Raw genomic sequence first — 27059 nt, 5'->3', positions numbered from 1 at the left:
GCAGGGGCTCTACCACTGAGCCACGCCCCCAGCCCCTCACTGGGGGATTCTAGGCAAGGGCTCTACCACTGAGCCACACCCCTAGCCCCTCACTGGGGGATTCTAGGCGGGGGTTCTACCACTGAGCCACACCCCTAGCACCTGGGGAGATGATTCTAGGCCATACCTCCAAGCTCCTTGGTGGGAGAATTCTAGGCAGGAGCTCTCTCACTGACAATCCTAAATCCATTTTATCATTATTTAAATTTTGTTTTTTGAGACAGGTTCTCTGTGCTTTCCTGGCTGGCCTGTAACTCACCTCTTGAGTACTAGGATGTGGCCGGGCACACCCGTTTTGTTCAGAGCATTTGATCTTCTGTATTTGAGTGTTTGCCTGTATATAAGTACTTGCACCCTCATGCTGTCACCCATAAGCCATCTCTCCAGTGGCTTCTGGTTTTATTTTGAGAGGCTTTCGCGAGGTTGCTTAGGCTGGCCTTGAACTTAGTCTGGTCCTCTTGCCTCAGCCATTAACTACTTGGGATTACTGGTTTGCACCACTAGGTTCAGCAAGGGAGGCAGTTTTCCTTCTCAACATGAATAAGAGCTAGTGACATCTAAGTTGGGAGGGTGTGGTCAACCCTTTGCTCTTGTCTCAGGCAAGGTGGTGGGAACCCTGACTAGCCTGACCTTAGCAAGGGGAAGTAAGTCCACTTGTGGCTGGGGATTCACAGTGTTGGAGTTCTCATATTGGCTTCTCACGTTGCTGGCGCCAGACCTTCTCTGGAACTGTTCTCTAACTCCCCCATGTATGGCCATGTATTCAGTGGGCTGTCCCTGAGCCCAGGGTACAGAGCATATGGGTGAACTAGGAGCCAGGTGGGCGTGTGTTGTGATGGAATTAAACTGTCCAGGAGAGGAGGGACCATATCACCTCCTTGGGGAGGTGAATGCCAGTGAAGTGGCTCATGCCTGTAGTCCTCAAGCTGAGGGTCAGCCTAAGATATACAGTGAGGTGCAGTTGCAGAGAAACAGCGGCCACAGCCATGTAGGAAGGAGGCAGTGGCATGGTGTGGGCTCCGGTAGATGTGTGTCCTTTGCAGGTTTAGGGAGTGGCCAAGCAGGTGTTAGAGATGGGAGGCTCTGCTTTCTGCCTGGATAAATCTATAAGTGGTACTTCTCTATAAAGATGAAGTGGTGGTTCCTTGAAATTTAGGGGCTGGTTGAGGCTTCCCAAGTGATATAATCATTAGTGGGAAGCCGGGACACAGCGGCCATGGGATCACAGGCCTCACCCACCTCTCTCTGCCCACAGTGATCAACAAATACAAGCGTAGGCGATTTCAGAAAACCAAGAACCTTCTGACAGGAGAGACAGAAGCTGACCCAGAAATGATCAAGGTAAACAAAAGTGGAGTTATTGGGGATCATGGTGTTGCCTAGGTGCGCACAAGTTTTGGTCAGGCCAAGTGACTGCCACTTCTGAGCACTTCCCTGGGAGGAGTTCAGAGATCAGAACACTGCAGCAGGAAGTCTGCAGACAGGTCAGCCCAGGCGGCCCTTGGGGTAGATCTGGCTCTGAGCCCGTTTCACTTGGGACCCTTGCTCCAAGTTACACAAGTGGAGAGGCTGGCTTGACACCATGTAGCTGTCTGGCGCAGAGCAGGAGCAGGAGCCGTAGCTTGGAGCAGTTGTAGACTTAATCAGCTCTGTGGCTCCTGGTAGGCTGAGCAAACCAGGGCACTTCTCTAAAGGCACATAAGCTTACCTTTCTCTCTGGCTTTGGGCAGGAGGCATGGTCTCAGAGTGAAGTAGGGCCACTCTGAGAGGGGATGCCACGGTGCTTTCTCTGGGCTGGGCTTTGTCCTGTGTATGAGCAGCCTGCCTCTGCCTCCACAAGCCTCTCCTTTCAGATGAGGAGGTGGAGGATGGTTGAATCTGAGTCTCATGTAGGTGATGGGTATCAGCGTGCACCTACCAGCCATAGCTGCAGTGGCCGTTCTTCTGCCCCAGTTGTCATGGGAGGGCATAAGCAGTAGTATTTATGGGGCCTCTGCCTGTCCGAGGCCTACTGTTCCTTTCCCATCTCCCCACAGAGGGCTGAGGACTATGGCCCTGTAGAAGTAATCTCGCACTGGCACCCCAACATCACCATCAACATCGTGGATGACCACACACCATGGGTGAAGGGCAGTGTGCCACCCCCACTGGACCAATGTAAGCTGAGCCAGAAGCTCAGGCCTGTGACCTTGTCTTCCCCCAGCCCCATCTATGAGAGACCCTTTTAGTTCCACACTCTCCTAACCACTCTATGCCTGTTCTCTTTCTTCCCGCACTCTTCTTTAGCCAAGTCCTGGCCAGTGTGGGTGGGAATGGCTGCTGTCTTTGGGTGTCAGTTCACACCTGGTTTCTCACTGTTTTCTATAGAGTTGGGGGTATATGACCACCAGTGAGTGTAAGCTGTACTGGAGACAAGCTTCATTGGCCTTCATTCAAGGCCACTCCCTTTGCCACTGCATCCTTTCCATTGAGTTCTTGGGACCCTTCTGCTCCTCATGGTACAGTCAAGAAATGCTATGTGGTGTCTTGGCCAGGCTGAACAGTGCCCGCTCCATGTGCCCACAGATGTGAAGTTTGATGCCGTGAGTGGTGACTACTACCCCATCATCTATTTCAATGACTACTGGAACCTGCAGAAGGATTACTACCCCATTAATGAAAGTCTGGCCAGCCTACCACTGCGTGTCTCTTTCTGCCCGCTGTCACTATGGCGCTGGCAACTCTATGCTGCACAGAGTACCAAGTCACCCTGGAACTTCTTAGGTGACGAGCTGTATGAGCAATCGGATGAGGAGCAGGATTCAGTGAAGGTGTGTGGGGCGCCACAGGCCAGGGGGAAGTGGGGAATCCCACCCAAGGCTGCCCAGACTGTTTCACGACTGCCTAGCAGCCCCACCCCCTAACCCTAGCTCACCCTGGGGCCCCGGCTCCCGACTCGACTCCTTTACTTTCTCCTGTTTTCTTCTTGCCCGTGACACACTCTCTAATGGTCGCTGGAGCAGCTCTAGAGAGGTCCTACTTGGGATTCCAAGGAACATGTAGGGAATGGCTCTTGGAAATGAGGTGCCACAGCAGGGACAGAGCAGTACTCATAGACTCTCTCCCCAGGTTGCTCTGCTGGAGACCAGCCCGTATCTTCTGGCACTGACCATCATCGTCTCCATTGTTCACAGTGTCTTTGAGTTCCTGGCTTTCAAAAATGGTAGGCATGGGGGCCCGGGACATTGAGGCAACCGGCAGATGAAGTAATCTGCTCCCTGCTTCTTCTGTGCCTGGGGCCTCTGTTTGTACTCTAGAGGGCTGGAGCCTGAAGAGGGACAGTGACCCCACTAGGCACAGAACTCGCTGGGCCTGCTGCCTGGGCCAAGGCCAGGGTGGTATCACCAGGAAGCAGGGTGGGGAACTCCAAAGCCAAAAGAAAGGGAAGCCCTGGGGCTGCTCCCAGCACCCTGCCTGACAGGGAGGCCCCAACATGCAGCTACCCAGTTCTGGGACAACCCATTGCTGTGTTCAGCTCCAGGTGCTGAGGCAGAGGCAGGCCTGCAACTGCGCAGCTCTGCTACAGCACTCATTCCAACTGCTCTGTCAGCCTCTAGGCTGGTGGACCATAGTGGGGGTGGGGGTGGGGTCCCCTGAAGCTTCTGGAATTGACAGGAGTGATGGACACTTCTGTCACACTGACGTTGCAGCGGAAGCTGCTATCCCAGAAGAATATAGTGGGCAAACTTGAGGGGTACTCAGTGTGACCTCTCCTGGAAGGCCTTACATAGGGAGCTCCACCATGCTCTGAGGTGCTGGCTCTGTTCCCAGCCAGAGATTAGTGAGGAGCAAGTTTGGCCACACATGGGAAGCAGCAATCGTGAGCTAGACTTTGCCCCCTGTGCCAGGTCCCCACTGTTCTGAGGGATGGATGACCTTATGAGTGGGATGTGCTAAGCCCCAGGTTTGGGCATGTGGGCCAGGGTCCATGCTCCTGAGTCATGGATGTCAAGAGTCCTGAATGCTTATGATCCAGCTTGATGAGACCAGAAATAGCAGGATGTTGTCAGCTTAGGTCCCCCAGGTGTCCACATGGAGACCAAAAACCAGGGTTTGTCTGTGCCCCAAGGATAGCTCACAGTTTGAGTGGGAGGCCAGAAGAGAAGGTCCCCAAGCACACACCCTGGATCTTCCTGTGCAGGGAAGGTAGGATGGCATTGTGTGATTCTGATCTGATGTCTGCCCAGGTTCTGCCATGCAAGGGTGTACAGCCCCATGTGTGGTCCCAGCTAACCTGCTTCCTTTACCACCTGATGACCCTCAGGTGACCAGCTCAGGGAACTTGTGTTCCTATCCCATATGACCTTGGGAAAGGTCCTGTGTGCCCTCTGCTTTTGTGGGAGAAAGTGCAGCCCAGGAGAAGCTGCTGACCGCCTGTGCCCACATCCTCTACAGACATTCAGTTCTGGAACAGTCGTCAGTCCTTGGAGGGGCTGTCGGTGCGCTCTGTCTTCTTTGGCGTTTTCCAGTCCTTTGTGGTTCTCCTTTACATCCTGGACAATGAGACCAACTTTGTGGTACAGGTCAGCGTCTTCATTGGGGTCCTCATCGACCTCTGGAAGATTACCAAAGTCATGGACGTCCGGGTGAGTCAGGCTCTATGTTGCTGTGGGGCTTGCAGGGTGGGAAGGGGGTCGCCTGCTTAGCCAGGACCTGCCTTGGTCTCTGGGGGTTTCCCAATGCCTGCCTAGCTCTCAGGACCTAGGGGATTTTCACAGTAGGGGATTTTTTGGGGTCACATTAGGGCAGGGGAACTGGGAAGAGTGAGGAAGGGCAGGGGGCGGTTCTGGCTGGGGAGTGGCAGGAGCCAGGTCCCAGCTGACCTTGACTTTCCCTTTACAGCTGGACCGGGAGCATAGAGTGGCAGGAATCTTCCCTTGCCCAACCTTCAAAGACAAGTCCACCTACATTGAATCTTCAACCAAAGTATATGATGATGTGAGTGACCCCTGTGGCCCTGCGGTGGTCTCCAAGCACCTACACTCATCAGGGGCAGGCTGGGCCGTTGGTCTTGCCTGCCAGTATCACTGCCAGGCCCATATCACACCCTGTGTTCCCCACCTGCCACAGCTACTTCCTGGCCAAGTCCAGAGTTCCCAGAGCCACCTGGAAATTCCCCTGGCCTAGCCTGCTGGACCAGGTGTGGGTGGATGAGGACAAGGAGTGGAAGCACTGAACAGGGCCCGCAGAGCTGGCCTGTTCGGTGACCCCCCACCCCACCGTCACCCCGCAGATGGCGTTCCGGTACCTGTCATGGATCCTCTTTCCCCTGCTGGGCTGCTATGCCGTCTACAGCCTTCTGTACCTGGAGCACAAGGGCTGGTACTCCTGGGTGCTCAGCATGCTCTACGGCTTCCTGCTGACCTTTGGTGAGCAGGCCCAGCTCTACCCTGCCTGGAGGGCATGTCCACACAGTTCCAGGCCCATCATTCTTGTAGGCCACAGCCTTGGGGCTGGCTGCCAGGCCTGGCCTTGATCCCACTTCTAGGACCTGTGCCTGCAGACCATCTGAGGCTCATGTTCTCATGCTTCTGTAAGCACAGCAGCCAAGCCCTGTCCTGGGACTCACTGGCCTCCAGACAGTGCCCACCCAGTGTGGGCAGCCATGGGAATAGGGAGCTATAAGGATTCCTCTGGCCAGGTCTACAGAGAGGAATTCATGTGCTGGTGGAATCCCAAAGTGCAGAGAGAAAGCAGGCACTCACAGTGAGTACTGAGTACAGACGAGGGCAGAGCAGTAAAGGTGTACGTAGATGAGTTTAGGAACCCCACTGAGGAAAGATGCTTAACAGTCCCCAGAACTGACCAGGAGAGACAACATAAAGATCAGGAAATGCTTGAAATTGGGAAGCTGGGGTTGGATATCTGAGGTCAAGGCCATCCCAAGCTATAGCCCAAGACCCTGTCTTCTCCAAAGGAAAAAAAAATGTTGGAAAGAGAATGCAACGATCCGGGGTAGGCTGTGCTAGAGGAGCAGAGTGAGCCTGGGTAGCTGGTCATGGTTCCTTTGTCTTCCTGAAGGCTTCATCACTATGACACCACAGCTCTTCATCAACTATAAGCTCAAGTCTGTGGCCCATTTGCCCTGGCGGATGCTCACCTACAAGGCCCTCAACACTTTCATTGATGACTTATTTGCCTTTGTCATCAAGATGCCTGTCATGTACCGGATTGGCTGCCTGCGGGATGGTAAGGCCCAGCGGACACAGGGTACAGTGGGTGGGGAGGAGCCTCATCTCCACTGCGGTGGGCCATCTCCCTCACACGGTCCCTTCCCCCAGATGTGGTTTTCTTCATCTACCTCTACCAACGGTGGATCTACCGCGTCGACCCCACCCGTGTGAACGAGTTCGGTATGAGTGGAGAGGATGTCTCAGCAGCGGCATCCAGGGCCCAGGCATCCACTGCAGCAGGGGCTATCACACCTGCACCCAGCACAGCTGTCAGCGGAGAGGATGCCTCCACAGTCCCAAAGGCCACTTCTGGGGCCTGCACTGCCAGCCAGCCCCAGGAAGCCCCTCCAAAGCCAGCAGAGGACAAGAAAAAGGATTAGCCACTTCAGTCCTCCTTATCTGCTCCTGGTGACTGACCACCACCACCTCCCGGGCCCCTCCCTTACCCTCTCTGTCGCCCTCTTCCTGGACAGATCAGGCCGGAGCGGCAGGAGGCCCCCAGGGCCAGGGCCCGGTGTGTGAGATGGGGCCGGGCAGGTTGGGGCTGGCTGTGTGTATGTGGAGGCACCGTCCATCGTCTTGTCTATCCGTCTGTTCCTATGTGTTTGGAGACATCTCGCCCTGCCAGCCCAGCACCATCGGGAATCATGGTGAAGCCAATATGGCGCCGAGGGTGGGCCAGGCGGGGAAGGGGCCAGGGCTCCTCTGTGGGACGCCTGTGGTCCTCCATCATCTTGTCCCTCATCCCCTGACCACCCTGCTCCCAGACCGCCACCCTTTAACACAGTCTGGATTTAATAAATTCATATGGGTGTTTAACTTAAGCTCAACCACCGCACCTCCTCTGCCTTCCTTGTCTGGACCATGCAGCTGGCTCAGGTCTTCAAGAGACCTAGAGGTGATGAGGGAGTGGAGTATGGGGTTGTTCAGCATTTAACACCCTGCCTTAACCCCGTGCTGCACAAACCATTAGTGGTGTTGTATGTAAGTTGTAAGTCAGAGCTAACTTAGATGGCAGAGGCTTGCAAGGTGGCTCAGTGGGTGAAGGTATTTGTCATGCAACCCTGATAACCTGGCTTTGCACTTCCATTGTGCTACAAGGCAACACAACCTGAGTTGATCACCAAACCACACAGAGGCAGGAGGGAAGCAACTATAGTGTTGTCTGACCTCCACACACACACTGTAGCACACATACCCAAACAGGATAACTGCCCTGCAAGAGGTCTCCCAAAACAGTTCCATCTTATACTGCTACGAGGCTGCTGGCTAAAAGCATCTGGTATTTGTGTCCAGCTGTGTGCCACCAGGCAGGACCTGAAACACTAAACACCACCAAGTCTGCCTGTGAATCAAGAGGCTACCCCTAAGAAGGACAAGCCCTATTTAACACTCCTCAATGGAGAAACCAGAATGGGGCCTGTATGCACTTACCTGGGCCACAGCAGAACAGAGTGAATCCTTGGGTGTCATTGCACCCTCCACAGTGCTGGCCTCAAGAGCCCAACTGTCCATACCAGGAGCAGGGCCTGCTTACCCTCTCTAGGAGAATGACAGCCATTGGGGTACTCACTACACCTTCCCAGACTGTAGGATTAGCAGTGCTGCAAGGAGGCACTGGCCCAACCCCAGGTTCCTTCAGGTTCTACCTACTTCTCCCTGCTGAGTCAAGCAGGGATGGTGCCTCACAGGTAGGTATCATACCCACTCTCCTTGCTGGGCTCCCCTTCCACCTGCTGCCCCAATGGTCTCAGAAGAGTAGACAGCTAATGTGATCCCCAGGGGGCTGCTGCATGTCCCCAGAGTCTTTGTCTCATGCTCTGCCACAGCCTCACCTCTAGCCCCAGTCTCTCAAGTCCTTTCCTGGACCCAAGTACCTTCAGAATACAATTGGTGGTGTTCCCGGGCACCCCTTACCACCTAGTCCTGAGGCTCTGCCCACTGGTATATCATGGCAAGGAGACTTCCTTCACTGGAGCAAGACCTGTGAAAACATGACTGTGTCCTAGCCACTCTGGTGCCATTTGCTTTCACGGACATTGGACATATCCAGTGCCCTTATTGGGGTACTGGTGGATGGGTTAATAGAGACTTCGGCAAGTCCGTCTAGGCAGACAGCACAGAACAGTTCTGTGTACACAGTAGGACCAGCATTCCATGGCAGCTCTGTGGAGCTCACAACCTAGCAGAATTCTAGGTATTGTTGGTCCCAGTGGTTATTCCCCATCCTTGCTTTTGAGAGGTCAATCCAGGAGATTTACAAACTTTCAGCTAGCCTGGGCTACAAAACAAGACTTGGCATAGTGGCACACACTTGTAATCCTGGCACTTGGGAGGTGGAGGAGAAGGGTCAGGACATCAAGGTCATCCTCACTGGCTGTGAGTTGGGTCTGAGGGGCTGGAGAGATGGCTCCGCCTGCCGTTACAGGCTAGGCTCACAACCAGAAATAGAAGCTGGGTCTGAGGCCAGCCTGGGCTATTTAACACCTTGTTTGAAAGAATGAAAAATGGAAAGCACCATGGATGCACCATGTACTGTCCCCAACTTTGAGAACAGTGTCCAGCACTGTTGCTGTGTGTGTGTGTGTGTGTGTGTGTGTGTGTGTGTGTGTTCACAACAGCTCTTTGAAATTTGTGATGTTTTTCTGTACCTCCAGATGAGAAACTCAGATTTTTTTTTTTTTCCCAAGCTGGCCATGGGATCACACGCATTTAATCATAGTACTCAGGAGTCAGAGGCCAGCCTGGTGTATGTACCCTAACAAGTATTTAGTAGTTTGAATAGTGCAGGTACATGGAAAATCTGTGTCAAGAGTCAACTAGACTGACTACCTCCTTAAGTCTTTAAAGCCATCCTGTTAAGAAACTCAAGTCCAAGCCGGGCGTGGTGGCGCACGCCTTTAATCCCAGCACTCGGGAGGCAGAGGCAGGTGGATTTCTGAGTTCGAGGCCAGCCTGGTCTACAGAGTGAGTTCCAGGACAGCCAGGGCTACACAGAGAAACCCTGTCTCGAAAAACCAAAAAAAAAAAAAANAAANAATAAAAAAAGAAACTCAAGTCCAGAGTGGTGAAATCAGTTGCCTGGAATTGCATAATTGTCCAGGAAACCTAGGATTTGAACACAGGATATTTGATTCAGGACCTTCCAATTATAACTCTTGAGAGAGACTGCTTGTCTTTTCAGTCAGGGTCTTGCTAGACTGGTCTAGAACTCGTGGTGATTTCCTGCCTCAGACTTTCAAGTGTTTTAAGTTACTGGTGTGAGCCATCATACCTGGCTCTCAGTTTTGCTTTTGAATTCACAGTCCTGTCTCAGATCCAGGCAATCAACACAGGTACTCCCAACACGCTGGGCAGGTGCTCTACCACTAAGCCACACCACCAGCCCAATTTTCCCCCACTCCCCCCCCCCTTTTTTTTGTTTTATTTTGTGTTGAGACAAGGGCCTGCTATGTAGTGGAACTCACTACTTGTCAGTGGATCTCCTGCCTCTGCCTGTCCAGAATGGGCATATTGTGGCTACAATATCTTTCTGTGTGCTGCTGAGAATACAGCCTAGAATCTCATACATGCTAGACAAGCATTCTATCAGGAGCCACATCCTCAGCACTACAGTTGGAAAACCTAAGGGAAAGCAGTGATTGGTGTGTGTGTGACTGGCAAGCTTATGCTGTGGAGATGTCCACCCCTGCCTGGGCTTGCCTACGACACTGGTACATTTCCCTCTGGTACAAAGTGAAAAAGAATATGATTCAATGTGAAAGTTACATGATATTCCCATTTCTATATTTATCAAATTATGTTCTAATAGAACATAGCCACATCCCTGTTTCTGGTCCTTGGCTGTTTATGTAAGATGGCACATTTGAAAATTAAGACCATTTGGTTCTCAAAGCCTGAGCCTAATGTCTTTCATTGCAAGAAAAGGTTTGCTCTAAGCTGGACGTGATGGTAGGTGCCTGGGATCCCCAGCACTCAGGCTGAGGCAGATGGATTGTCATGAATTCAATGTCAGTCAGAGCTACAGAGCAAAACCAAAACAATGCTCTTTGCTTTGGTGTGCAGCTGTAGATACCGGTGCCACATCATTCACTGCTGCAGTTTTCTGCCTCTGGAGCAAGAAGTGGGCCTGGTTTTAGGAATGCTGTCTAGTTTTCATTACAGGCTGCAGCATACGGCAAGTGCTTAATTATGCGTAGGCTGCTTGAATCATTGATCACACATGCTATGATAGAAGGGGAATGGGACATACAAGTTTCTATAGGTTTCTATAGGTATAGGTGTCATATATCACCAAGGGTTATATGGGACTGTAACTCAGTATTCATGAAGCCCTGGGTTCAACACTCAGTGCTGCATAATCCAGGTGGTGGTTCATGCCTGTCGTCCCAGCACTGTGGAGGGACGAATCTGAAGGATCCATGGGGGCAAAAGGATCTGCAGTTCAAGGTCGTCAGTCTGGGCAAGATGAGACCCTATCTAAATTTTACTTCAAACAAATTCTCAATGGCTGCTAACTTCCCACTCCTGGCTTCATTTGCCAGCCTGAAAGATAGCAGGTTCAAGCCCTCGTAGGGGAAAAGAAATGCCCATTTCTCAGCTTGTTCTGTGGGTAGGGCGCGAGTGGACCCGGACGGACCTCAGTGGTCTTGGCCAGTGCAATGGGCAGCGACTCGCACCCGGACCCTGCGAAGTGCCAAGCCTTTGCTTCCCGGCCGGCCCCGCCCCCGCAGTCACGTGAGCAGCGGGGGTTTTCCCATTCCCTTTGGCGTGACGTCACGAAGGGGTACGAGCCAATGGGCGCGCAGGCCGGCGGCGCCGGGGAATTCCGCCGCCCCGCCCCCGCCCGCCGCCCGCTCGGCCCGGCGCCCCCCGCAGCCCCGGGCGCCGTGCGTCCAGCCCGGCCTTCGGCCCTAGCCTTGCACCGCTCCCCCAGCCGGTGATCGTCCCAGCCGACCGGGCTGTCCGGCTGCCTGGCTTGCCCTCGTGTGCGCTCGCCCTGAGCTGGCCTTCGGGCTGTCGGTCCCTACGGGCCGGGCCATGCCGAGTCGCCGCGCTGCCAGAGAGTCCGCGCCCGAGCTAGGGGCCTTGGGTAAGCAGAGTGGAACCTCTGGGGCGGGGCTCGGGCTGGGGGAGTTCGGGGCGCTCGGAGTCATCTGCGGGTTTCCGCAGGATTCGCGCTTCGGTGCGGAGAGTACGAGGGTGGCGGGGACACTGCGCGAGGGACAAGGCAGAAGGTAGAGGATGGTGAAGGGTCCTGCCGGGGAGATACAGGCTAGGCGTCCCGCTAAGGAGTGAGAAGGGGGCGGGGCCTGAGCCTGAGGCAAAGAAGGGGGCGGGTCCGGCAGCGATGGAGAGGAGGGGCGGGGCATAACTCTGAAGGGGAGGAGCCGTACACACAGGGGCGGGGCAAACTCAGAGGAGGCTTCTGGTTTACAGAGTGGGTGAGGCTGCTCTTAGGAGTAAGGGGCGGAGCCTAATTCGAGGAAGTGGCTTTATTCTCTCCAAACAAGGGGGACCCTCCTCCCGCAAGGCTTAGGCCTTTAGAGGCAAAGAAAGAGGCGGGGCCCAGCTTCAAGATTTAAGGAGGAGCGGTGCCTGACCTCGAGGAGGAGGATCCAGGACTGTGCTTGACAGGAAATAAGGGCGGGGTCAGGCTCCAAGAGCAAGAAGAGGTGTGTGGCTCAGTGAGTGGGCGGGACTTACCCTTGGGTTGGGGTGGGGGGGAAGTGGGGCGTAGTGGCAGGCCTAGGGAAAGGGCATGGCCTGTTTAGAAAACGAAAGGCGGAGCCTGACGATGGGATTGAAAAGGGGCGGGGCCTGCAGCGAGATGGGGAGAGGAAAGTTCTCCAGTGACGAAGTATTGGGGCTCGGATTTCGCCCTGAGGGAAGAACGGAGACGGGGGTTTTCCTGAGGCATCAGGAGTCCTCCAAGTCCCACCTTAATGGGGAAAGTAGCGGATATTGAGTGGTGATTGGCGGGGTCAAGGGCAGAAACGAAAAGCCAGAACTTTTTTCAAGAGTTAGAGAAGAGCCGGGCGTGGTGGCACACTCGGGAGGCAGAGGCAGGCGGATTTCTGAGTTCGAGTCCAGCCTGGTCTACAAAGTGAGTTCCAGGACAGCCCAGGGCTATACAGAAAAACACTGTCTCGAAAAACCAAAAAAAAAAAAAAAAAAAAAGGAGTTAGAGAAGGCTGGCCTGCACCTGAGCTCGGTAAGGAGGAGGGACTTTATTCAAGGGACCAAGCCAGAGAGAGGAGCAGGCTAGTCAGAGTCCCTGGTCCTGCATTGTTTGTTAATCCAGGTCTCCATCTCACAGGTTCCAGTGACCTCTCTTCGCTGTCACTAACGGTCTCCAGGACCACAGGTGAGCAACCCCCACAGCCCCTGTCCACCTGCTTGTAGGAAATGGGATTGGAGGAGCCCCCGTGGAGAGGGAATGAGTGTACCCACTTTGCAAGCTTTGTCTGTTGGTACTCTGTCTGGACTCCACCCCCACATTTCTCTGGCAATAGCCAGGTAGTCCTGGCTCACTATAAAAGGGGCTCATGCACCCTCCTCTTGCTCCCTTGCTCCCCTCTCTCCCCATTCCCTTTCCCCTTCTCTCCACGTGGTCATGGCTGGCCTCTACTTCTCTACTTCTTCTCTCTGCCTTTCTCTGCTTCTACTACTCTCTTTTTTTGTTTTGTTTTGTTTTTCCAGATAGGGTTTCTCTGTATAGCCCTGGCTGTCCTGGAACTCACTTTGTAGACCAGGCTGGCCTCGAACTCAGAAATCTGCCTGCCTCTGCCTCCTGAGTGCTGGGATTAAAGGCATTTGCCACCACACCCGGCTTCTACTACTCTCTTAACTCCCCTCCCCATGCCCTAAATAAACTCTGTTCTATACTATACTGACCTTCGACTTCGTGTGGCTGGTCCCTCAGGGGGAAGGGATGCCTTGGCATGGGCCCACGGAGGCACCCCATTCCCCCATACCTCACCACGCACCTTAAAACATATATTAGTACCCCTTTTTCATTTTATAATCAGAGCGTTGTCCCTCCCTGTTTGTTTAAATGATTCCTTACATGCCCATATTGTCAAGACTGTTAGAAGCTTGTATAGTTCTATTTGCTGATCCCCTAAGTAGAGGCCCTTTTAGATGTTCTCCACCATCCATTATTTTGGGCCTTGGAACTGAATTTCAGAAATGATGTTACCATCCCCTCACGTGATTTCCCTAAAACTACCTCAGTTTTATTCATCTGTTTCATACCCATTTGTTCCTTTGTGGGGATAGAGAAAGTTAAATGAATTGATGCTTACAAATTCATAGCCTCCCCATAGTAGCTGTTAGTGGCATGGTCATGATAATAAGAGTAATAATAGCAGTTACTTAGACTATCATAGTTCTCAAACCATGTACATTTAAATTATCTAGACCCTTGGTGAAGCAGGGAGAGGGGGCAGGCAGTAGTGGTCTATTCCTTTAATCCCAGCACAGGCAGATCTCTGTGAGGTCAGCCAGGGCTACATAGTGAGTTCCAGGACAGCCAGGTCTACAGAAAGAAACCCTGCCTCAACAACAACAACTAGCCGGGCGTGGTGGCGCACACCTTTAATCCCAGCACTCCGGAGGCAGAGGCAGGTGGATTTCTGAGTTCGAGGCCAGCCTGGTCTACAGAGTGAGTTCTAGGACAACCAGGGCTATACAGAGAAACCCTGTCTTGAAAAATAAAAAAAAACAAAAAAACAAAAAAACAAAAAACCCAACAACTATTGCCAGTACTAGCAGTACATGCCTATACTGTACTGTAATGTTCCCAGCACAGGGGAAGCTGAAGCAGGAGGATGGGCACAAATTTGAGGCTTATAGTGGGACCTTGTATTAAAACAAAACAAAGACAAACAACCCAAAAACAAGATGGATAGAAGACGTAGCTCAGTTGAGAGTTTACCTAGCATGTGCAAGGCCCTGAGTTTGACCCAGCCTTCTATAAAATGGGGCCTATTGGTTCCCACCTGTGGTTCCAGTGCCTAGGGGGTGAGAACTGGAAGATAGGGAGTTCAAGGTCATCCTCAGCTACTTGTCTTGTTCAAGGCCTCTCTAAGGGTCTTCATTGTTTTTCTATTCCTGGGACAAACCACCACGACCAAGACAAAGGATTCATTGAGACTTACAGTTTCGGAGGGTGAGCCTATGACCATTTTAGTAGGGAGACAAGCTTCAGGCAGGCAGGCAGGCATAGGCTGCAGTACTAACTGAGAGCTCACCTTCTGATCCCTAAGCTTAAGTCAGAGAGCCACAGAGAGAAAGAGAGGGAGAAACAGAGGGAGAGATGGAGGGAGGGAGAGGAGACTAGGAATGGTGTGAAGTTTTGAATCCTCAAAGTCCATGCCTGGTGACACACCTTCTCTAACAAGGCCACACTTTTTTTTTTTTTTTTTTTTGGTTTTTCGAGACAGGGTTTCTCTGTGTAGCCCTGGCTGTCCTGGCACTCACTTTGTAGACCAGGCTGGAAGGCCACACTTATTAACTCTTTGCAAAATGTTTCACCAACTGGAGATCAAATATTCAAACATGAGTCTATGGGAGCCATTCTTATTCAAAATACCACACTGGATGTCTCAGTCAGGGTTTCTATTCCTGTGCAAACATCATGACCAAGAAGCAAGTTGGGGAGGAAAGGGTTTATTTGGCTTACACTTCCATACTGCTGTTCATCACCAAGGAAGTCAAGACTGGAACTCAAGCAGGTCAGAAAGCAGGAGCTGATGCAGAGGCCATGAAGGGATGTTCCTTACTGGCTTGCTTTCCCTGGCTTGCTCAACCTGCTGTCTTATAGAACCCAAGACTACCAGCCCAGAGATGGTCCCACCCACAAGGGGCCTTTCCCACTTGATCACTAATTGAGAAAATGCCTTACAGCTGGATTTTGTGGAGGCATTTCCCCAACTGAACTCCTTCCTCTGTGATAACTCCAGCCTGTGTCAAGTTGACACACAAAACCAGCCAGTACACTGAGTAACATAAGAGATTGTGTCTCAAAGTGAACTAAATAAACAAAAAATCCTCAAGGGCTGGTGGTGTTGCCCAATGGTAAAACATTTATTTAAAAGTTCAAGGCCCTGGGTTCTACCCTGTCTTAGTTAGGGTATTTATTGCTGTGAAGAGACACCATGATCATGATAACTTTTTTTTTTAAGATTTATTTATTATATGTAAGTACACTGTAGCTGTTTTCAGACACCCCAGAATAGGGCATCAGATCTCATTACGGATGGTTGTGAGCCACCATGTGGTTGCTGGGATTTGAACTCAGGACCTTTGGAAGAGAAGTAAGTGCTCTTAACCGCTGAACCATCTCTCCAGACCCAACCATGACAACTTTTATAAACAAATGTAATGGAGGCTGCTTGACTTTTCTCCCTTCCAAGCATGGTGAAGGGACCCAGGAGTCCCGCATTTTCTTTCTGCCCAGTAATTGGCCCCTTGCATCTTTATTGATAGATCAAGAACCAATTGGGAAACAGGACTTTAACATCACAACCTTTATTACATGCCCAGAGTCCCCATATTTGGGGATGCTGAGGCAGGAAGATCTCGACTTTGAAGACATCCTGTTTATATAGTGAGATTCTACCGCAAACAAACAAAACAAATCAAAAAAGAAAAAAGAAAAGAAAAAGAAGGAAAGAAAAGAAACATAACTTATCTCCTGAGATTTCGAGGACAGAGGCAGCTGGATCTTATCAGTGTGAGAACTCTGTAGCTTCAGTGGTTGGCTAGACCTAGACTTCTCCCGGGGTGGATACCAGAAGGCCTGTTGCAGGTATAGGAAATGGGAGTTTCAGAGGTGTAGAAAGGTAGGGCTGGCTTTGGAGACCGGAGTGACACAAGTGCTGGTTCAGGACAGGAGCGAGCTGAGGCTTGTATGGTCCGAATCACAGCATTGAGGTCCCCCAACAAGTTGATCCTGATAGCATCTGTTAGGTTATTATTTATCGAGTACAAATTCTACATCTGCCTCAGTGCTGGCCATTGCTGGGGACACAGCAGTGACAAGATAGTCCCAGCCCCATGCTTACAGGGCTCCTGCCCAGACAAAGAAGCAGGTCTGTAAACAAAGGTGAGATTATAAAAGGCAGTGATGGCTCTGAAGAGTTCTTGCGGGGAGGTCAGTGACATTCAAAAGTAGGGTGGAGACAGGTTGATGGAACAGGGCAGGTGGAAGGACAAATTCCTTCCTTCTGATGTGCCAGACACAAGCTGAACTCTGGGTAAAGTGAAAATGTGGCAGGCATGGTCCTCACTGTTCAATTCTCAAGCTGAGTGTGTCTTAGTGAGATGTATGACAGGCAAGTTGGGATCTTCTGGACCCCGCCTGCATGCACAGCCTGGAAGCCATGTTTCCCAGAAGCCTGGGAGAGCCACAGTCCTCCATCCACAACATCCTGAGAGCTAGGATGGCAGTGGTGTGCCTCACACCCAGCTCCCAGGCGTCTGTTGAGGAGCCCCAAGTAGAATTTCCTGAGTTTAGGTTTGGTCTGGCTTAGGCTGCCCCGAAGCTCACTGTGTAGCCCAGGTTGGCCTGGAACTAGTGGCAGTCCTCCTGCCTCATCATCTTAGTGCTGGGATTACAGTCACATGCCACAATACCTGGAAGTTCAAGTTTGTCTCTGCATCTCTGGGTTCATCCAGCATGGCTATCTAAGAAGGGTTTTCCAAAACAAAGTATTTTGAGGTTGGTCTTGTCAGGTCCCCTCCGGTCTCAAAGCCTCAGGATTCCCTATCTCTCTGGAAGGGAACTTGGCATTTACTGATCTCATGGAGATAAGGGTATGTGAAAGCTGCCTTCTAAGGGGCAAAGTTCTGGCTGCCAGGAGCCACTCCCGGGAGTGTGGAGAAAGGAAGGGCAGGAGGCAATGAAGGAGGAGGGATCTGGCAGATACTGGGGTAGTGTGTGCTCAGTCCCCAGCCAGTAGCTTTCACAATAACTCTAGTCAGTTGGGTGACCCTCCCTGCTGAGTGACTTCTGGACCCATTTACTTCCTCTGGCTTCCTCTAGTCCTGTCTGGGGAATGATGGGAGGTTGGTTTCCACTCCTTCATTGTTGATATTTACTAGGGAAGTGGTGTGTTCTCACTAGGTATGTAGCATGGCTGCTGCCTTTTCCTCCCCATCCATCCCCTCTGCAAAGTAGGGGTGAGCCTGAGATTTTGGGAGCTAGGCTGCGGTGCATAGTGGGCAGCACCCAGGGTCTGATCACTCTCTTTGGGCCCAGGGTGGACTTTCAGGATGGAACCTGTTTAGAATTGCTCATGTCTGTCAGCTACACACATACACACCCCAAATCCACTCACAGCTCCCCCTTCCCCCCTGTCTCACAAGTTCCTGTCAACACTATCATCCCGGTCTGAGGGCTTTAGTGGATGACAGGTGTTGGGGGATGCTCTTGAGTTCCTTTGGGCCCCCAGCATTAAGAACTGAAGGGATAGCCCGGGAAGGGATTAAGGAGATTGGGGATGGAAACCCCAGGAAGTCTGCCTTGGGGACAGGGTGGGGGAATCTGTGTTAGATATCATGTCTGATGGTGTCTGACCTTCACCTTTCTTTTCTCTTCCTTCCACAGATGAATTGGGTGAGTATCAGAAGGCAGGTGTTTGGGAGGATGAGGGTCCCGGCGTTGGTAAAGCTGGGACACACCTTGTTTGATGGGAGTGGGCTCTGGTGTGGTTTGAGGGGTACCGGGGATCTGAGCAAGGGATGCTTCGGAGCTCCAGCACACTCAGCAGCCATCTGTATTTCTGTCCTCTGTGGCCAGTGCTCACTCATGGGTGGCAGGGGTCTTTCTTGTACTAGGCCCAGTGCCAGGCACCAGGAATCAAGCTTTGACCAAAACTAAATCACTACCCTGGAGGAGGAGCTAACAGTGTGGACTGTGGAGTCAGAAGACAACAGAGACTGGGCAGGAGAAAGGGAGGTTAGGATGAGGCTTGGCAGAGGGAAGTGCCAGGGAAGACATAGTGCAGCCAGGCATGCCCAGATCTCATGCCTTGACCTCTGCACTCACAGGTAGAGGCAGGAAGATCAGATCTCATGCCTGAATCTCCACACTCACAGTTGGAGGCGGGAAGATCAAAGAGCCAAGGGAGTGGGGTGGGGTGGGGTGGGGTGGGGTGGGGTGGCGTGGCACATACATTTGATCCCAGCACCCAGGAGGCACAGGCAGGCAGATCTCTGAGTTTAAGGCCAACCTGGCCTGCAGAGCAAGTTCCAGGACAGCCAGAGCTACACAGAGTAACTCTGTCTCAGAAAACAAACAAACCAACCAACCAAACCAACCACAAGCAAGGAGGAAGGAGGAGGAGGAGGAGAAGAAGAAGAAAAAGACAATGAGAGAGAGACAGAATTTGAGTGCAGTCTGAGTTACATAGTGTACATAGAGAGTTTTAGGCTAGCCTGGGCTACAAAGTAAAAAAGGAGAGAGATAAAGGGGCAGGAAGAAAAAGGGAGCAAGGTAAAGAGGTGTGCCTTTCACAGAAGGGGGCAGCAGCATGAGGTGCCTAATGGGTTGGAAATGGGAGGGAAAGCTGGGACCAGGAGAGAGGAAGAACAAGTTCACAGCCCTGAAGGTCACCAAGCTAGGTGGGTACAAGAAATAAGGGGTGCAGCTGGGGTTTTTGTTTTTTTCTGAGAGAATGGACTTTGAGGAGGGTTTTGTTTATTTTTGAGACGGTTCCAAGTAACCCAGGTTGAAGTTGGGCAGTGGTGGCGCACGCCTTTGATCCCAGCACATGGGAGGCAGAGGCAGGCAGATATCTGTGAGTTTGAGGCCAGTCTGGTCTACAGAGTGAGTTCCAGACAGCTATGGCTTCAACAGAAAAACCCTGACTTGAAAAATCAAGGAAAAAAAAAAGTATCTCAGGCTGGCCTTGAAATAACCATCTAGCTGAGGATGCTCTTAAATGCTTGCTCCTCATCTCTCTTCCTCCCTGGGGCTGGGATTGGATGTGGTGCTGACCTGGAACCCAGGGCTTTATCCCTGTGCATACCGGGCCAGCAATCTACCAATTGGGCTACAGCCCTCTTATTTTTTAATTTAAGACAGGATCTTGCCCTGAAGGCCATGGCAAGGCTCAAATTCAGCCCCCATGCTAAGCAATGTTATACCACAGTGCCACACCCCTAGCCCCTCATTGGGGGATTCTAGGCAGGGGCTCTACCACTGAGCCACGCCCCCAGCCCCTCACTGGGGGATTCTAGGCAGGGGCTCTACCACTGAGCCACGCCCCCCAGCCCCTCCCTGGGGGATTGTAAGGCAGATTCTACTAATGAACTCTATCCGTATTTGAGGCAAGTTTTATGTGAGGAAATTGTTGGTCTTTACTGCCAAGGACTTAGGAGCCATGGGAGTCTTCTAGGCAAAAGAGAGACGGGTTGATACTAACAAAATCCCTTTGGCTGTGTGAAATGCACAAATACAAACTGGCAACTGCCTTAGTCCAATCGGGAGATAGATGGTGGGTGGAGCAACAGTGGCAGAAGGCGCCTCCCAGAAAAGTGAATATGGTTTTGAAGTAGAGGCACAGCGTTGAGAGTGCTGCGTGGCGTTCCTTCTGGCACTTGTCTGTATTCGCAGCACTGGAGAGGCAGAGACAAGAGGAGCTTGTGTTGGAGAACTTGACTACAGTGAGACCCTGTCTCAAAAAGCCAAGGGGAGGGAGGGGCTGGAGAGCTGGCTCACTGGTTAAGAGTACTAGTCATTCCGGGCGTGGTGGCACACGCCTTTAATCCCAGCACTCAGGAGGCAGAGGCAGGCGGATTTCTGAGTTTGAGGCCAGCCTGGTCTACAAAGTGAGTTCCAGGACAGCCAGAGCTATACAGACAAACCCTGTCTCGAAAAACCAAAAAACCGGAAAAAAAAAAAAGTGCTAGTCATTCTCCCAGAGAACCCGACTTTGATTTCTAGCACTCATGTTGAGAGACTCACAACCACCTGTAACCCCAGCTCCAGGACATCTGACACCTTCTTCAGGCCTCTGCACCTGGACACTTGTTGGTACACACCCCTGTATAGACAGGTGCATACACATACTTTTTACAGATCTTTAGAAGATTGGAAAGCTAGCTCAGTAGTTGAGAAGACTGGCTGCTCTTTCAGTGGACGGTAGTTCGATTCCCAGCGTCCATGTGGCTGCTCACAACCAATTTTAACTTCAATTCTAAAGGTTCTGACGCCCTCTTCTGGCTTCTGAGGGCATGGACCTTCCAAGTGATGCACAGCCATATGCAGGCAACACAGACACACAGACACACACACATACACACACATACACACACACACACTAAAATTAAGTGAAAAAAAATCTTTAAGAAAATCAAGGGTGAGTCAGAGCACACCTTTCATCTCAACATTCGTAGGCAGAGAGAGGCAGGTGGATATCTGGGAGTTCCGGGCTTCACAGAGAAACCGTGCCTCCAAAAACCCAAACCAACAAACAAAAACACCAAAAATCAAACAAAAAATAAGGGTCCGGTACAGGGTATGACGTATATCCCAGCAGATGAGGGTGGATCTCTGTGTGTTCAAGAACTGCCTAGTTCCAAGCCAGCCACAGCTACACAAGGAGACCCTGTCTCAGAAAACCAAAAACAAATCAAAGCAAGCACCAGCAAAATCAAAAGACAAAAAAGCAGAACCAAGCAGGGAAAACGTGAGAAGTCGGGAAAGGAGCCTAGCCCTGTCCCTCCCCAAGCCTCACGGGTCTCCTCTGTTTGTCGCGCAGAAATCATCGACGAATACATTAAGGAGAACGGCTTTGGCCTGGACGGGACACAGCTGAGTGAGATGCCGCGCCTGGTGCCCCGCGGGCCGGCCTCACTGAGCAGCGTCACGCTGGGCCCTGCTGCACCACCGCCTCCGGCCACGCCGTCCTGGAGCTGCACACTGGGCAGGCTGGTGTCACCCGGCCCATGCCCACGGCCGTACCTGGTCATCACAGAGCAGCCAAAGCAGCGCGGCATGCGCTTCCGCTACGAGTGCGAGGGCCGCTCGGCCGGCAGCATCCTCGGGGAGAGCAGCACCGAAGCCAGCAAGACCCTGCCTGCCATCGAGGTGCGTGTTGTGCTGCTGTGCTCTTGCTGTGGTGCCTGGGAATAGGATTGCTGGGCTTCCATCCATCTGCAAACCTCAAAAGGGCCTGGGGTGGTGGCTCACACTTATAAAACCAAGACTGGGGGACAGGAGGATAGAGGGGCCATCCTGGATTACAGACTGTGGCCCTGTATTTAAAATAACGAAGACAACAACAGACTCTATGATATTGTGTGTTAGGCTGTTCCAATGACAAATTAGCATCTGGATCCCAAAGGCGTGCCATCCAAAGTCACCATCAACCTCCCATTTCGCCACTAGAGGGAAGCACTCACACTGTGAAGTGGATGTCACAGACTAGGCCTTTCAGAGACCAGGCCAGCAGAGCTCAGACACAGATCCAGAGCAAAATGGAGAGTCGGAGCAGTCTTCTGGGACTGGTCATTGTCGCCCCCATCACCAATGGCTACTGAATAAGAAATCAGTTTTTCTACTGAATTTTTCTCAGCCGTGGGGATTGAACCTAGGTTTTTGTATTTGTTAAGCAGTGGAGGGGCTCTACCACTGAGCCACGCCCCCAGCCTTCTGATTTAAATTTTTATTTTGAGTTACATGCTTGTTGTCCAAGTTGGCACTTATTTTTTTTTTTATCGTTCTTTGTGAGTAGCTGGAATTACAGACCTGTTTTTTGTTGTTGTGGTTGCTTGTTTTTTGAACTGGGATCTTCAAATGTTTCCCAGGCTGACCCCAAACACTGCTATTCACAAAGAGATCCTCCTGTCTCAGCCCCCAAAGTTAGGCTTCCGCCTAACATACAAGTGTGTGCCATCCTGCCGAGATAGCTCGTCTCTCTGTCTCTGTATGTCCATCTTTCTCTCTCTAACTGAGTTATGTTTGCTCAGCTCTTAGGACTACATCTGCCATGCTTGGTGACAGTGACACAGGCCTTTCATCCAACCACATAGGAGGCAGAGGCAGCTAGATCAAAGTGAGTGCCAGGACAGCCAGGGCTAAACAGAGAAACCCTGTCTCGAAAAACCAAAAAAAAAAAAAAAAAGTACATTTTTTTTTTTATGTGCCGGATGTAGTAGTGCAGGCCTATCATCGTTCTGGAGGTGGAGGCAGGGGGATCGAGGGCTCAGGTTCACTCATCAGCTACATAGTGAGCTCAGTACTCTCTTGGGTTATATGAGGCTTATCTCAAAAATCCAAGGAAGAGTGGGACAAGGTGGCTCATATCTGTAATGTTGTATCTGGAAGGCTGAGCCAGAAAATCAGGAGTTCAAGGCCAGCCTGGCTACTTAGCAAGTAAGAGGAAACTTGGGTTACCTGAGTACATGAGATCCTGTCTCAAAACTGTATGTTAAAAGAAAAATCCAACAAAGCAGGTGAAGGTAGGGAAGGAAGAGACAGAGGGAGGTAGCAGGGAGAGAGGGCACTCGGCCACTGTTGGCATGGTTCTGCCTTCGCATAAATTAGTGATCTTAAGCCTTTCCTTGGTTTTCTAGGGAGAAGAGGTGGGGTTAGAGACAAGGGAGGCCCAGGGAGTCTGGATGGGGACAGGGGTCCACCAAATTCCCAACAAGCCCATGTCTTCCTGCAGCTTCGAGACTGTGGCGGGCTGCGGGAGGTGGAGGTGACGGCGTGCCTGGTGTGGAAGGACTGGCCACACCGGGTACACCCACATAGCCTCGTGGGGAAAGACTGCACGGACGGCGTCTGCAGGGTGCGGCTGCGGCCTCACGTCAGCCCCCGGCACAGGTACCAGACCCCGACCTTTGACCCCAGCTTCTCACCTCTGCTCATGGAGATTCCACAGGTGAACATCAGCACCTGGGAAAGCCCAGGTCATGGGCATCTTTGCCAGACCCTCCCTGTTGCTCATCTTGGATGGATGGGGAAAGTTAGGTGTGGATGCAGTAGTGTCCACCACACAGCTCTGAAAACCTACTGCACTCATTCACAGCCGTTCCATATTTGCTCTCTGTTTTGCCTTTTGAGATGGGGTCTTGCCACGTAGTCAGAACTAACTTGGAATTAGAGATCCTCCTGCCTCAGTCTCCATAGGCAGGTACCACCAGACCGGCTCATACCTATTCTATTTATCTTGTTCTATAGACGAGGAGACAGAGGGTCATCAGAGCTGCCTGTGGACTCCAGACCCAGCTTAACTGAGATGCCCATATCAGAGGACAACTTATGGGACTCAGTTCTCTCCTTCTGCTGTGTGGCTTCCCAGGGTTGACCTCGGGTTGTTAGGCTGGCTGACAAAGACCTTTACCTGCTGAGCCATCTAATGAACCCTAGTTTTTGTTTTTGAGACAAGAATGCACATATGCCAGGCTAGCCTCAGAATTCACTAGTGTAGCCGAGGATGTCCTTCTTTTTTTTTTTTTTTTCTTTTCTTTTGACAGTCTCACTATGTAGCCCTGGAGGGCCTGATACTTGTTGCTTAGAATGGAGATCTTCCTGCCTCTGCCTCCCTAGTGCTGGGATTAAAGAGTGTACCACTATGCCCACTGACTTTAAATTTATGATCCTCCTGCCTCTACCTCCTGAGAGCTAAGAGCATAGCCACAGACATTTATTGAGTATTTTATTTTATTGTTTGTTTTTTGAAACAAGGTTTCTCTGTGTAGCCCTGATTGTCCTGAACTTGATTTGTAGACCAGGCTGGCCTCAAACTCACAGAGATCTGCCTGTCTCTGCCTCCTGAGTGCTGGGTTTAAAGGCATGCACCACCACACCTGGCTCATTTAGCCTTTTAATTACTTAGTTTAGAGTGAGTGTCTTTCTATGTAACATAGGCTAGCCTCAAATTCCCCTGCTTCAGCTCCCTAAGTGCAGAGAATCCAGGCTTTCTTTGCACTTTTTTGATACAAAAGAGCCTGGCTAGCATTTCTACACAGTTAGAATAAGGCAAGGTCTTGGTGTCACTACAATATGACCCCCGGTGGCCCGTGAGAGGTGAAAGTCCCAGGTCTTGCCCATGCTCCTCCGTGGGTTGTGCCTACAGCATCTGGGCAGCTGTCTGTCCTGTGCAGAGGATGCCACCCCTCACAGCCTATCCTGTCTCCCACTCAGCTTTAACAACCTGGGCATCCAGTGTGTTAGGAAGAAGGAAATTGAAGCTGCCATTGAGCGGAAGATCCAGCTGGGAATTGACCCCTACAATGGTAAGTGGCCCACTTGCCTCCCTAGCCCCTGGCCCTTTAGCTGGTTTTTGTTGTTTGGTTGGTTTTGTGTTTCTTTGTGTTTTTGTTTTGTTTTGTTTTGTTTTCTTCAAGGCAGGGTGTCTCTGTCTATCCCTAGCTGTCCTGGAACTCATTCTGTAGACTAGGCTGGTCTGCAGTTCAGAGATCCTCCTGCCTCTGCCTCTTGAGCACTGGGCTTAAAGGTGTGCACCACCACTTCTCAGCTTCTTTTCTTTTCTTTTTTTTTTTAAAGATTATTTATTTATTTATTTATTTATTTATTTATTTATTTATTTATTTATTATATGTAAGCACACTGCAGCTGTCTTCAGACACTCCAGAAGAGGGCATCAGATCTTGTTACGAATGGTTGTGAGCCACCATATGGTTGCTGGGATTTGAACTCAGGACCTTTGGAAGAACAGTTGGTGTTCTTACCCGCTGAGCCATCTCACCAGCCCGCTTCTTTTCTTTTTTAAGAAATTAAAAGATATTACATGTATGTATTTATTTTGTGTGCATATGTGTGGGTTTTGCGTGGTGTGGGCAAACCTATGGAGTCCCGAGGGTTCCGTGCAGGAGTCAGGTTTCTTCCTCATGGGCTCCAGTGAATGAAATCGGGTCCTCAGGCTTTGCATCGAGTGCCTTTCACTGCTGAACCATCTCACTGACCCCTTTATTTGATTTTTCATTTTGGTTTCCGAGACTAGGTCTCAACGTACACCAGGCTGTCCTTGAACTTATCATGTAGCTGAGGATAACCTTGAACACTGCATCTTTTGCCTCCACCACCCTGCCTTAGCACCCTTCCTCTTCCTCGCTGTGCCTGCAGCGGCTCAGCTGACCGCAGCCTCCCTTTGCTCTCTCCAAGCTGGCTCCCTGAAGAACCATCAGGAGGTCGACATGAATGTCGTCAGGATTTGCTTCCAGGCCTCCTATCGGGACCAGCAGGGACATCTACACCGCATGGACCCCATCCTCTCTGAGCCTGTCTACGACAAGAGTGAGTCAAAGGGTGCCATGTTCCTTGGGATTGAGCTGTCACCGGTATGGGAAAGTGCCCGGGCCAGTGGCACGGATGAGCAGGACATCATTGTGGGCTTTGCTTTGCTTTCTGTTTCCTTCTTGCTTGCTACATTTACACAGTGGCTTGGTACCCACAGTCTCAGGGGAGCGGGGTCTCCACTTCCCTTTTCTCTTTTCCCCTCCTGGGCACATGGTGAGTGCCATAGCCCCAGACATCACATTTACATCGGAAGCCTAGGCTGGGCAGTGCCCTCCCGCATGCGTGTACAGTTTGTAATTGATGTGCTGTTTACCTTTGCTCCTTGACAGTTCTGTACACATACACAGTGCATGATGGTTCCTCACTGATCCCCCGCCACCCTCCCTCCCTCCCACGGGACCCTTCCACAGTCATATGCAGCTTTGTGTTTTGTTTGTTTGTAGTCCACTGATTGCAATTGAGACTCCTGTGTGACCACAGCTTGGGAACTGCCTGCTGGAGCCTGGTGGGTGGGCTCTCTGTTGTCCTGCCGCCTTACCTCCTAAGACTGAGATGACCAGCCTGAATTACCATGACTCATTTACTGGGGCTAAAGATCAAACCCAGAGTTTTGTGCATATTAGCGAAGCACTTAAGCTACATCTCCAGCCCCAGCCCCACATTTATTTACTTATTTGTGTATTGATTGATTATTTTTAGAAACGATCCTACTACGTACCTGAGCAAATTAGCAATCCTCCTGCCTCCACCTCTTCAGTGGTGGAGATGCAAGCAGACACCATCATGGCTGACAATATGCAATTTTTGCTCACAGCCTCTGCATACCCTCTCATTGGTGGGGAGATTTTGGTCATTTACTCTTCTAACCAATCATCAGTGGCTGTGGGGAGGAGATGCCCTGACCCCATCTAACCTTTAGGATTATGGTTTGTGAGCCAGCTCAGGTCTGCCAGGTATGGAGGGCTCAGCACTCCTCACTCCTCATCGGTGATGAGGAGTGGTCCCTAGTTTTGAGAGCTGTTAACAAAAGAAAGACGAAGATGGCTGGTCATGCTGGACAATGGTGTTCTATAAACATCAGGTCAGGTGGCAGATACACATGGTGACACATGCTTGTAATCCCAACCACATTCGAGGCTCAGGCAGGAGGATCCAAGGCCAGCTTGGGCAGCTGATCAATATTAATCTAGTTAATAAAAAATGAGGGCTAAGGTGTAGCTCAGTGGTAGAGCCCCTGCCTAGAATCTCCCAGTGAGGGGCTGGGGGCGTGGCTGAGTGGTAGAATTTTTTTATCTAGTTAGTACAGAATCCAAGTGATGTTCTATCACTTCCACTTTGGGAAACAAACAAACATAGTATTGCAGGTTGCAAATGCTCATCTGGGGACCTTGTGTCACCCTCAACATGCCTAGTCTTCCTGAGTCTAAGGGTCTCCATTTTTTTTTTTTTTTTTTTTTTTTTGGTTTTTCGAGACAGGGTTTCTCTGTGTAGCCCTGGCTGTCCTGGAATTCACTTTGTAGACCAGGCTG

At 51.2% G+C, this 27059-nt stretch overlaps 2 protein-coding genes across 2 annotated transcripts in view; both read left to right on the top strand.

The window, feature by feature from the left end:
• Positions 1-7081, top strand: part of Clptm1 (CLPTM1 regulator of GABA type A receptor forward trafficking) — a 32483-nt gene extending 25402 nt beyond the window's left edge. Inside the window, exons 6-14 of the mRNA XM_021167162.2 lie at positions 1295-1380; positions 2076-2196; positions 2605-2849; positions 3148-3241; positions 4474-4664; positions 4921-5016; positions 5312-5447; positions 6100-6267; positions 6360-7081. Coding sequence (XP_021022821.1) covers positions 1295-1380; positions 2076-2196; positions 2605-2849; positions 3148-3241; positions 4474-4664; positions 4921-5016; positions 5312-5447; positions 6100-6267; positions 6360-6631 — 1409 coding nt within the window. The 3' untranslated portion in view covers positions 6632-7081. The remainder of the gene's footprint in view (positions 1-1294; positions 1381-2075; positions 2197-2604; positions 2850-3147; positions 3242-4473; positions 4665-4920; positions 5017-5311; positions 5448-6099; positions 6268-6359) is intronic.
• Positions 7082-11136: 4055 nt separating this feature from the next.
• Relb (RELB proto-oncogene, NF-kB subunit) overlaps positions 11137-27059 on the top strand; it is a 24606-nt gene continuing 8683 nt past the window's right edge. Inside the window, exons 1-8 of the mRNA XM_029479256.1 lie at positions 11137-11343; positions 12571-12618; positions 17866-17874; positions 21023-21351; positions 22934-23091; positions 24415-24506; positions 25396-25571; positions 26011-26035. Coding sequence (XP_029335116.1) covers positions 11292-11343; positions 12571-12618; positions 17866-17874; positions 21023-21351; positions 22934-23091; positions 24415-24506; positions 25396-25571; positions 26011-26035 — 889 coding nt within the window. The 5' untranslated portion in view covers positions 11137-11291. The remainder of the gene's footprint in view (positions 11344-12570; positions 12619-17865; positions 17875-21022; positions 21352-22933; positions 23092-24414; positions 24507-25395; positions 25572-26010; positions 26036-27059) is intronic.

This window comes from Mus caroli, chromosome 7 (genome assembly GCF_900094665.2).
Source record: "Mus caroli chromosome 7, CAROLI_EIJ_v1.1, whole genome shotgun sequence".
In the NCBI taxonomy this organism is placed as follows: domain Eukaryota; kingdom Metazoa; phylum Chordata; class Mammalia; order Rodentia; family Muridae; genus Mus; species Mus caroli.
The sequence above is the reverse complement of the archived record's forward strand: the minus strand, read 5'-3'. Positions and strand labels throughout refer to the sequence as shown.